The sequence below is a fragment of the Microcaecilia unicolor genome, chromosome 8 (genome assembly GCF_901765095.1).
Source record: "Microcaecilia unicolor chromosome 8, aMicUni1.1, whole genome shotgun sequence".
Taxonomy (NCBI): domain Eukaryota; kingdom Metazoa; phylum Chordata; class Amphibia; order Gymnophiona; family Siphonopidae; genus Microcaecilia; species Microcaecilia unicolor.
In genome coordinates, this window is record NC_044038.1 from 13,758,525 (window position 1) to 13,770,823 (window position 12,299).

A 12,299-nucleotide genomic window follows, 5' to 3' on the forward strand; every position below is an offset into this window, starting at 1 on the left:
ATTCAGGTCCTATTGGTGTATATTCCCAGAGATTGTCTGGGTTCCTTAAATGTTATCCATCCAGTCTTTGGTGCTTAACTTTTGGTGCTGTATATTGAATTTGTCCCTTTATGCTCACCAGCGCCATCTTCCATGTACAGCAGAAATGTTGGTCTTAACACAGCCTCAAAAGTTTCAAATAATTACAAAGTAATTATAAGGAAAAATGCAGGAAATTTACAAATACATTGTAAATTTCCTGCATTTTTCATTATAATTACTTTGTAATTATTTGAAACTTTTGAATAAAAAAACCCGAACACAGCCTCAACATGGCTTACAATCCTTACTACATGCTATAAAGAAATTGTTCTTAACAAAGAAAAGTCTGTGGTGATGCCCTTGGAACTATCAATCAAGCGGAACTGGGTGGGCCCCTTTCCCTTTCTTTGGGAGTATCAAATACTAGGGAATTAGACTATCTAGAACCCTAACAGAGTGGAGGAGTGGTCTAGTGGTTAGAGCACCAGTCTTACAATCCAGAGGTGGCCGGTTCAAATCCAACTACTGCTCCTCGTGATCTTGGACAAGTCACTTAACCCTCCATTGCCTCAGGTACAAACTTAGATTGTGAGCCCTCCTGGGACAGAGAAATATCCAGAGTACCTGAATATAACTCACCTTGAGCTGCTACTGAAAAAGGTGAGAGCAAAATCCAAATAAATTATTTGAGATTCTGTTGCTACTATCTGAGATTTTACATGGAATGTTGCTACTATTTGAGATTCTGTTGCTACTATTTGAGATTCTATATGGAATGTTGCTATTCCACTAGCAACATTCCATGTAGAAGCCTGCCCTTGCAGATCAGCAACGTGGCCGCGCAGGCTTCTGTTTCTGTGAGTCTGACATCCTGCACGTACGTGCAGGACGTCAGACTCACAGAAACAGAAGCCTGCGCAGCCGCATGGCTGATCTGCAAGGGAGATGGGAAGGCGGTAGAACGAGAGGACATGAAATGAGATTGAAGGGGGGCAGACTCAGGAAAGATGTCAGGAAGTATTTTTTCACGGAGAGGGTGGTGGACGCTTGGAATGCCCTCCCGCAGGAGGGGGTGGAGATGAAAACGGTAACGGAGTTCAAACATGCGTGGGATATGCATAGAGGAATCCTGTGCAGAAGGAATGGATCCTCAGAAGCTTAGCTGAAATTGGGTGGCGGAGCAGGTGGGGGGAAGAGGGGGTGGTGGTTGGGAGGCGAGGATAGGGGAGGGCAGACTTATACGGTCTGTACCAGAGCCGGTGATGGGAGGTGGGACTGGTGGTTGGGAGGCGGGAAATACTGCTGGGCAGACTTATATGGTCTGTGCCCTGAAAAGGACAGGTACAAATTCAAGGTAAGGTATACACATATGAGTTTGTCTTGGGCAGACTGGATGGACCATGCAGGTCTTTTCTGCCGTCATCTACTATGTTACTATGTGTGGCCGCATGGCTGATCTGCAAGGGCAGGCTTCTACATGGAATGTTGCTAGTGGAGGAGTAGCCTAGTGGTTAGTGCAATGGGACATCGAACATTGCTACTGTTTGAGATTCTACATGGAATGTTGCTGAGTGGAGGAGTGGCCTAGTGGTTAGAGCATCAGTCTTGCAATCCAGAGGTGGCCGGTTCAAATCCCACTGCTGCTCCTTGTGATCTTGGGCGAGTCACTTAACCCTCCATTGCCTCAGGTACAAACTTAGATTGTGAGCCCTCCTGGGACAGAGAAATATCCAGAGTACCTGAATGTAACTCACATTGAGCTACCACTGAGCAAAATCAAAATAAATAACTATATTCTCTTAATATGTCCCCAATCTGGTTCAGAGGATCCTCAGGAGCTTAGCTGAGATGATTGGGAGGTGTCGTTGGGAGGCGGGGATAGTGCTGGGCAGATTTATACAGTCTGTGCCCTGAAGAGGACAGGTACTAATCAAGTAAGGTATACACAAAAAGTAGCACATATGAGTTTATCTTGTTGGGCAGACTGGATGGACCGTGCAAGTCTTTTTCTGCCGTCATCTACTATGTTACTATGACTATGTGTGGAAGACATATCCTGTATCTCTAATGGGAAGAGTTGCTTTGTATAATATGTTTATCATTGCGACTCTCCTCAGTCACTCATAAACACTCGACAGAGTTGGTAAACGTTTGGTCATTTGTGTATTTCCATATGCGTGTGATGTATCTGCTTCTACTAATTTGACCAATAAACATAATTAAGCATAAAGCAGAAATGGGAGTAGGTCAGACTCACCGGATTACCTTCCTGTAAGCGTTTGGTCTTGATATTAGTAACTGCGTTTAAAAAGAAATTTGCCAGTTTCTTGGGTAAAAAAGAGAACTTCATTTTTGTCAAAACAGGAATGAGAAATGGAAAGAGAACTGTGGATTAAAAGAAAATATGCATTAATAATGGACCTCAAACTGGACCTGGAGAAACTAGAAATTGTAAAGACTCAAATAACTATGGCAACTGTGAATTTGTACAAATATACAGGTGCGGACACATCTATTTACTAAAATTTATAACGTGCCAATCTAAATTTCTTGCTGGTAACAGAAAAACATATGAAATCGTAAGGCATTTACAGACACGAATAAAACGCTCATTAATTTCTGTTTATAAACCAAGGTCTGATCGCAGCCATACCTGTAATAATGATTAATGGACTGAAGGAGCTGAATTTGAAGACTTCCTTTAAGTTGGTGACAAATGGGTCATTGGGGTTGTTCATGGAGTCCACGTTGACACTGAATGAGGTGCTGGTGACCACATCTGCGCTGTAGGCCCCGAAGATGCTGAAGAAAAAAGAGGAGAAATAAGACGCTCTTCTCTCCAGGAACTGTCTTCAACACTTTCTTGTGCATTAATATATCTTCCAAGTATTTATAGGTCTGCATCATATTTATTTATTTCAAATATTTTTAGACCACTCTATCCTACCACTCTAGGTGGGTTATAATAACTTGCACATAAAATGTCCCCTTTTCTCTAAGGCAGGGGTTCTCAACCCAGACTTCGGGAAACATCCAGCCAGTCAAGTTTTCAGAATATTCACAATAAATATGCATGGGATAAATTTGCATACAATGGAGACAGTGATTGCAAATTTCTCTCATGCATATTCATTGTGGATAACCTGAAAACCTGACTGGCTGGATGTGTCCCAAGGACTGGGTTGAGACCCCCTGCTCTAGGGTCTACATCTTTATATCCTCAAGTCTCGTCTTCTATGCTTTTGACATTCTCCCAATCAGGAATCAGAAAGAGATCTGGATAAGGAGCAGCAAGGAACCATTGGTGGGAAAAGTCATCTCTCTCTAAATATATGGACGTCTCTATATACATATATATTCCATGCTCAGTGCTGATATTCCAGCTGATGAATCAGGGATGAGACACTGTTCTGACCTGGTTTTACAGCCTGCCTCACTGACAGAGTAATTACTGTGGATTCTTTTGGATTCATTCTATAGCACTACTAGACATACGCAGCGCTGTATACTTGAACATGAAGTGAGACTTTTATTAGAGGTTCTAAAATATACAATGATTAAGCCATATAACTGAAAAGAAACAATACCTATAAACAATCATTACATCACTGGTCCCTACATCCAAGCAATGCTAGGAGCTTCTAGACCAGGAAAAGCAATATACATACACTATACATACATCATATGTATATATACATCACTGGTCTTTACATCATCCAGGCTTTTTACATCAGCTGAGAGAAGCCCCTTTTTCAGTGAAGCCGGAGTCTCATGACCAGGATTCTGGTTCTATGCAATGCATCCATCCATAGATGAGCTTCCAGTTTCACTATAAGAGGCTCCCCTTTTTTTATTAGGCTTAGAACTCATGTTCAGAGCTAAAGAAAATTACCTAATGCTTGAGAATTTCTCTGTTTTGATAAACAAGCCATACTGTGAGAATGTGGTCACATGTTTCTCAGTCCAGGTGGCCAGTCTGAACTCGAAACAGGCTCCGCCTCTCCTTTTAGTTACCAAATTAATTAGAACTGTGTCTTATCTTCTTCCACATTTCAAATAATTTTCACACAATCAATCATTTTAATGAGCAAGTGCACTGCCGGTCAAGGCAGAGTTGAAAAACAATCTTTAAAATTCACTTCTATTACAGACACCCTGTACTGCTTTGCACACACTGTAGTTGTACACCCAGCACTATATAAGCAGTTACTAGGCAAAAGTTATAATTCACTGCAGGTTCAAAGACTGTTAGGGCCTCCCCAGGAGGTTTTTAATACAATACAATTCAGAAGCAAGTGTATAGCTAGATCTCAAATTTGTTTTTTTGGGGGGGGCACAACATTTGCCACCACTCTTTGTCCCCCTGTGACCCCCACATACTTGAGCTGGTGAGGGTCCTCAACCTTGTCCTGTTGGGAGGAGCACTTATGCTGACAAGTGGCAGGCCTTCCCCAAGCGAATGCTCTGTTTCCGGTGCATCATATGAGAAGTGAGGGGAGGTAGAAAGTTCATCCAGAACCTCTAGGGTAGCATTTTCTGAAATGCTACCCGTTCCACGCGCAGGGCCTAAAAGACAGGCAGAGCTCCGGAGTCTCAATGCGTGGATGAGACGATGGTGCAGGGAGGAGGGTTTTTGATTTGCTAGGAACTGGGCAACATTCTGGGGAAGGGGGAGCCTATTTCGAAAAGATGGGCTCCACCTTAACTAGGGTAGGACCAGGCTGCTGGCGTCGGCATTTAAAAAGGAGATAGAGCAGCTTTTAAATTAGAAACGGGGAGAAGGCCGACAGTCGCTCAAAGGCGCATGGTTCGGGATAAGGTATCTTTCAAAGATATCACCAAAACAGGGTATCCTGATAGTGAGGTTGTAAAAGAGACCGTAGTAGATCAGGTGTCCTTAAATAAAAATAAAAAGCAGACAAAAGATTGCAAATTAATACTGTCAAGTACTGAGCATGATGTAAATAGGAACAACAAACATAGTTTGAAATGTCTATATGCGAATGCCAGGAGCCTAAGAAATAAGATGGGAGAGTTAGAATATATTGCACTAAATGAAAATTAGATATAATAGGCATCTCTGAGACCAGGTGGAAGGAGGATAGCCAGTGGGACACTGTCATACCGGGGTACAAATTATATCGTAGTGATAGGGTGGATCGAATTGGTGGAGGGGAGCCTTGAATCAAATAGATTGAAAATTCTGCAGGAAACAAAACACTTCTTGGAATCACTGTGGATTGAAATTCCATGTGTAAAGGGGAAAAGGATAGTGATAGGAGTGTACTACTGTCCGCCTGGCCAGGATGAACAGACGGATGCAGAAATGTTAAAGGAAATTAGGGAAGCAAACAAAGTGGGCAACACAATAATAATGGGTGATTTTAATTACCCCGATATTGACTGGGTAAATTTAACATCGGGGCACCCTAGGGAGGTAAAATTCCTTGATGAAATCAAGGACTGCTTTTTGGAGCAGCTGGTACAGGAGCCGACGAGAGAAGGAAACATTCTAGACCTAGTCCTTAGTGGAGCGCATGATCTGGTGCAGGAGGTAATGGTGCTGGGGCCGCTTGATGACAGTGATCATAATATATCAGATTTGATATTAGCTTTGAAGTAAGTATACATAGGAAATCAAATAAGTTAGCGTTTAACTTTTAAAAAGGAGACTATGATAAAATGAGAAGAACGGTGAAAAACAAAACTTAGAAGAGCGGCTGAGAGGGTCAAATATTTACATCAGGCGTAGATGCTGTTCAAAAACACCATCCTGGAAGCCCAGGCCAAATATATTCCGTGTATTAAAAAAGGAGGATAGAAGACCAAACGACAGCTGGCATGGTTAAAAAGTGAGGTGAAGGAAGCTATTAGGGCTAAAAGAAAATCCTTCAGAAAATGGAGGAAGGAACCGACTGAAAATAATAAGAAACAGCATAAGGAATGTCAAGTCAAATGCAAAGTGCTGATAAGGAAGGCTAAGAGGGACTTCGAAAAAAAGATTGCGTTGGAGGCAAAAACATATAGTAAAAATTTTTTTTAGGAATATTAAAAGCAGGAAGCCGGCAGAAGAATCGGTTGGATCGCTAGATGACCGAGGAGTAAAAGAGGCTATCGGGGAAGACAAAGCCGTAGCGGAGAGATTAAATGAATTCTTTGCTTCGGTCTTCACCGAGGAAGATTTGGGTGGGATACCGGTGCCAGAAATGGTATTCGAAGATGATGAGTCGGAGAAACTAAATGAAATCTCTGTAAACATGGAGGATGTAATGGGGCAGTTTTACAAACTGAAGAGTAGCAAATCTCCTGGACTGGATGGTATTCATCCTAGAGTACTGATAGAACTGAAAAATGAACTTGCAGAGCTATTGTTAGCAATATGTAATTTATCCTTAAAATCAAGCGTGGTACTGGAAGATTGGAGGGTGGTCAATGTAATGCCGATTTTTTTAAAAGGTTCCAGAGGAGATCCGGGAAATTATAGACCGGTGAGTCTGATGTCGATGCCGGGCAAAATGGTAGAGACTATTATAAAGAACAAAATTACAGAGCATATTCAAAAGCATGGATTAATGAGACAAAGTCAACATGGATTTAGTGAAGGGAAATCTTGCCTCACCAATCTACTACATTTCTTTGAAGGGGTGAAAAAACAAGTGGATAAAGGTGAGCCAGTTGATATTGTGTATCTAGATTTTCAGAAGGCATTTGACAAAGTACCTCATGAAAGACTCCAGAGGAAATCGGAGCATCATGGGATAGGACGTAGTGTCCTATTGTGGATTAAAAACTGGTTAAAAGATAGAAAACAGAGAGTAGGGTTAAATGGTCAGTATTCTCAATGGAGAAGGGTAGTTAGTGGAGTTCTCCAGGGGTCTGTGCTGGGACTGCTGCTTTTAACATATTTATAAATGACTTAGAGATGGGAGTAACTAGTGAGGTAATTAAATTTGCTGATGACATAAAGTTATTCAAAGTTGTTAAATCGCGGAAGGATTGTGAAAAATTACAAGAGGACCATATGAGACTGGGAGACTGGGTATCTAAATGGCAGGTGACGTTTAATGTGAGCAAGTGCAAAGTGATGCATGTGGGAAAGAGGAACCCAAACTATAGCTACGTAATGCAAAGTTCCACATTAGGAGTCACCGACCAGGAAAGGGATCTAGGTGTCAACGTTGATGATATGTTGAAACTCTCTGCTCAGTGTGCTGCTGTGGCTAAGAAAGCAAATAGAATGTTAGGTATAATTAGGAAAGGAATGAAGAACAAAAATGAGGATGTTATAATGCCTTTGTATTGCTCCATGGTGCGACCACACCTCAAATATTGTGTTCAATTCTGGTCGCCGCATCTCAAAAAAGATATAGTGGAATTAGAAAAGGTGCACAGAAGGGCGACACAAAGGATAAAGGGGATGGGATGACTTCCCTATGAGGAAAGGCTAAAGCGGCTAGGGCTGATCAGCTTGGAGAAAAGGCAGCTGATAGGAGATATGATAGAGATCTATTTAATAATGAGTGGAGTTGAACGGGTAGATGTGAAGCGTTTGTTCACGCTTTCCAAAAATACTAGGACTAGGGGGCATGTGATGAAGCTACAATGTAGTACATTTAAAACAAATCAGAGAAAATTTTTCTTCACTCAACATGTAATTAAACTCTGGAATTCGCTGCCACACAATGTGGTAAAGGCAGTTAGCTTAGCGGAGTTTTAAAAAAGGTTTGGACGGCTTCCTAAAGGAAAAGTCCATAGACTATTATTAAATGGACCTGGGGAAAATCCACTATTTCTGGGATAAGTAGTATAGAATGTTTTGTACCTTTTTGGGATCTTGCCAGGTATTAGTGACCTGGATTGGCCACTGTTGGAAACAGGATGCTGGGCTTAATGGACCTTTGGCCTTTCCCAGTATGGCAATTCTTATGTACTTATGTAAGCCCAATCTGCTCCTGTGTACCATCTGAACTAGCCTGCTCCCCACTCATCACTTTCAGAGACCTAACTCACTCCTTCATGACGAAAGGTTCTTCCTTTTCCACCTTCTTCTGGACATTTTTCACCAGGATATCTCCATAATGCTTCATAATAGGAAACATCTGAAAGGAAAAGAAGTGGATTTTTTACTCCCAGTATTGATTTTGATCTTAACTCGTAATTATTTTCAATTTTAATAAGATTATTTCCATCAAATCTGGTCCACTGCAATGGTTGCCATGCTAGCCCTATCTATAGCATGCCTAGGCATCCGATATTTTGAAAAAAAAAATTCATCTGCAAATCAGAATATTGGAATTACATTAAATTATGGGTAGGATTTATACTGTAGATAATAAATTGTTCATCTGTACAGGGAAGAAAGAATTGTTAAAACAGTTTTTTAAGTGGCTGTGACACTGATTTAACGTTCACACCAGAAACATCATTATCATTTTTGGATGTGTGGATTAAGAAAGTGACAGGAAGCAGTAATGAAGCCAGACAACTGTTTAAGATGGGTGCCAGACCAAAGTGGATGGACCAAAAACTTCATGTGCACCCCCCCCCCCCCCAAACTAAAGCAAAACCCAAATTTAATTTCCATCTCCCTTCCCAGTCCCCTCCCAGTGCCCTCCCCCCAAGTTAATGCGATTAGGGATCCCCAAGCTTCACCAGCCAAAGATCTCCTCATCTTGGGTGGCTGCCAGCACTGTCCCCGAGCCACTGGCCTCCATGTATGTTCAGTTTTGCACATATGTGAAACTGAGTATATGGTGGGGAGGGGGGGGGGGGGGGAACAGTGCTTGCAGCCACCCAAGATGTAAGTTCTTTCGGCGGGAAGGAAGTCTTAAGCTGATAGGGCTTGGGGATCCCCACCAGTCACACTAAGGGAGATGAAATTTTGGTTAGCTCTGAGTTGCAGGGGGACAGAAATCTAACCGATCCCCACCTATCCCTGACGGAATCTTACCCGTCCCCACCCATCCCCTTGGAGAATCAAATCCATTCCCGCAAGCAAGGAATTTTCTCAATATTGGGGGTGCTCAAGCACCCACAGCACCCACAGAGTCGGCTCCTATGACCGCAAGTAATCTCCTCCATCCCAGCCCCCGGCCCACCCAGCACCTACTGCACTGCACCACAGTCACCTTGCTTTTCCCCCCAAGAAAGAGATCTGCATGAAATATTTGTATTATTTTGGCTTATGAAAACCACTTGTCCCTGAAACATGCTCAAAACAGAATAATCCATTGGTACAAAAGAGGTGAGGTGAAGATGTGATTCCATGTGCCCCAATCACAAGAGAGTTTAATTTCACTTCCAATCTTTTTAACACCAGGCTTCCCAAGGCAGATTACAATAGTTAAGATGAACCCATCGGTAAACAGGATATCCTCACTGAAATTTGGCCATGTATTACTGTATTGTATAGAACAGTGTAGAAAAATGAGCACAAAATCCAGCTTTTATAGTGTTGTTTGTACCAGCTGCAATAATTTTTGAAGCTGTTTTAGTGATATTCAGTTCTTATTTCATGATGTTTATATTTACACATGGGAAACTTTCAAAGAAATTAAAAAGCTGTCAAAATAAGTAAAAAAAAAATCTTTTGTCCTCAACCTTTTATGTGTTTCAGTCTTTTTTATTGTCAGAAATAACAATTAATACACGCAGAATTTGGTCACTTTAGGAACAATTCAGTTTCACCAACATTTATCTCTTCTGCTATCAACAAATAACTTTTCTTTTCGTATTTCCCCCATACCCTCCCCCCCTTTGTTTTTTCTTTCCCCCCTCCCCTCCCCCCTCCCCACCCCTATTGTATTGAACTTTAACAACTTAGAACAAACTGTTACACTAATCTAATATATAGGCGTTTTTTAAACTCTGGATCAACCATTTAATCCTTATCTCTCAAAAATTACTTAAGCTGACATTGTGTGGTCAGTCTCTCCAAGGTAACCATGCCTTCCGATGTGGTCTATACCACTGTACAAGCAGCCTCCGCCCATATCTGGCCGAGGCCACCACCCCATAGGCTGATATTCATAATCAAGTGAGAGGTGTTTGTTTCTTATCACCTCCCATTCCACCACTTCTGTGCATGGATTCCGGATTTATCCCACTTGGCCTCTATGGCCTACTTGTTCTTAACGTAACCTCCAAAACTAGAAGAGGAAAGAGAGAAGAAAAAAAAACAAACTATAAACCCTTTAATACTAAACTTCGCGCACGTGAGGTTAAGGCTTGAATGTAAGGTCTCCATTGTCCTCAACCTTTTAAAGCATCACAAACTATCTTCAGTTCAGAAAAGACCTAAAAACCCGCCTTTTCAAGAAATTCTATGGTTAATTACACATGCCACTGTTGTTCCACTGTACTTTATACTACTACTACTAAACATTTCTAGAGCGCTACTAGGGTTACGCAGCGCTGTACAGATTAACATAAATTGACATAAAGGACAGTCCCTGCTCCAAGGAGCTTACAATCTAAAGGGCGAAATGTCACGTAGGGACAGTCCAGGTTTCCTGAATAGAGGTATGATGGTTAGGTGCCGAAGGCGACACTGAAGAGGTGGGTTTTGAGCAAGGCTTTGAAGATGGGCAGGGAGGGGGCCTGGCTTATGGGCTCAGGTAATTCATTCACCTTTGAGTTTGTTGCGACATATCTAAGATAGGGCTTATGTACTTTGATGTGTTTGAAGCTCTAATGTTGGATAAGTGAATTCTGAGTGGTTGTTGTGATACTTGGTATTGGTTGTACCAGCATAACACAAGGTTGTAGAAGCTGAGTGTCCGAAGAGCATTTGTAATGTAGCACTGTAACTTCTCCTAACTATAAATGTAAGCCACATTGAACCAAAACTTGTTTTTTGGTAACTGTGGGATACAAGAACGAATAAATAAATAAATAAATAAATAAGCAAAGAGTATTAGACTTTTTACAGATGGTCCACACATGGGCAGTCCCTTTTTTCTAATAATCTTTTGCTATTGTTTTCAATAGCATTTGCTATTGCTTTCGGTGACCCAGTGGGGTGGCAGTCTCCACCTACCGGCTTCAACCCATTGGGCTAGGTAGCCTCACATCATCTCCTGTTCTCAATCTAACCTCCTTGCCCCTTACCAATTTTTTTCCTCCTGTCTGCACTATATTCTATCCAAGAGTGTCCTTTCAAGCCAAGGTCTTAACCTACTTGTGTCCTTTACCTCTTTGAGCCGTCCGCTGGTGAACGTTGGTGAAAGTATAGTGCGGATTCGCTTCCACTGCTCATCCTTAGCACGTGTAAGAGAAGATTCCAAGGGACCACCCAGGGAACGGTCCTGTGAAAGAACAACAGTTTTTTTCTTAGTTCAACATTTAGCTGACTACACTGTTAAACTGTCCCCATGTATAATATAAGTCAAGATAATAATAATAATAATAATTCTTATTTGTATAGCACTAGTGGACTGTACAGTGGTGGTAAATAGTCAGGTACAATATCCTCCTTCCCTAAAGAGCTTACAATTTAAGCAGGAACCTGAGGCAGTGAGAGGTGCAGATCCCCATCCTATATAATAATTTGCACCTCCAACTTTCTACGTCTGGATGCCTGGGTTTGTAACACAATTCCCATTGGTCCGCCCTCGCGTCTGAACATGACGACATCAGAGGGCGGATCAGTGAGAAGGAAGCCAGCTACAGAACGTTGGAGGTGAGGATACAATTGCGGGAGAATCACCCCTTTCCTACCCCCCCTGTCCTCCGAGTTCCAGGCCCCTCTCCTCTGAGTTCCAGCCCCCCCTCCCTCCCTTCCGAGTTCCATGCCCCCCTCTCCTCCGAGTTCCAGACCCCCGCGGCTCCCTCCCTCTCTCACTTTCCCCTCCGGAAACAGGAAATGAGGGCGGGACCAGAGGCAGAGCTGAGACAGAAGGGAAGGCAGGCTGAAACACCGTGCCTGCTCGCCTTTCACTGCTGCCGCCGGACCCTGAGGTAAGAACTTTTAAATTCTGGGGAGCACGCAGGAAGGCGAGGGGCAGGCGGAGGACTGGGAGAAGAGGGCAGGCAATGCAGGTTGGGCCGCTACTTGGAGGGGAGAGAGAGAGGGAGGGAGGCACGGGGGTCTGGAACTCAGAGGAGAGGGGGGCATGGAACTCGGAGGGGAGGGGGGCATGGAACTCGGAGGAGAAGGAGGGAGGGAGGGGGGCATGGAACGGAGGAGAGGGAGGGAGGGTGGGGGCATGGAACTCAGAGGAGAGGGGGGCCTCGAACTCAGAGGAGAGGGGAGCCTGGAACTCAGAGGAGAGAGGGGG

The 12,299-nt window shown here is 42.9% G+C and overlaps 1 protein-coding gene across 2 annotated transcripts in view; it reads right to left on the bottom strand.

Moving 5' to 3' along the window:
* The window catches only part of LOC115476721 (cytochrome P450 3A29-like), a 50,134-nt gene that overhangs the window by 14,566 nt on the left and 23,269 nt on the right, over positions 1–12,299 (bottom strand). For both annotated transcript variants that reach the window (XM_030213271.1, XM_030213272.1), the window contains exons 5-8: positions 11,214–11,327; positions 8,032–8,120; positions 2,675–2,823; positions 2,279–2,406 (exon numbers count right to left, since the gene is read on the bottom strand). In XM_030213271.1, the coding sequence (XP_030069131.1) occupies positions 2,279–2,406; positions 2,675–2,823; positions 8,032–8,120; positions 11,214–11,327 (480 nt within the window). The remainder of the gene's footprint in view (positions 1–2,278; positions 2,407–2,674; positions 2,824–8,031; positions 8,121–11,213; positions 11,328–12,299) is intronic.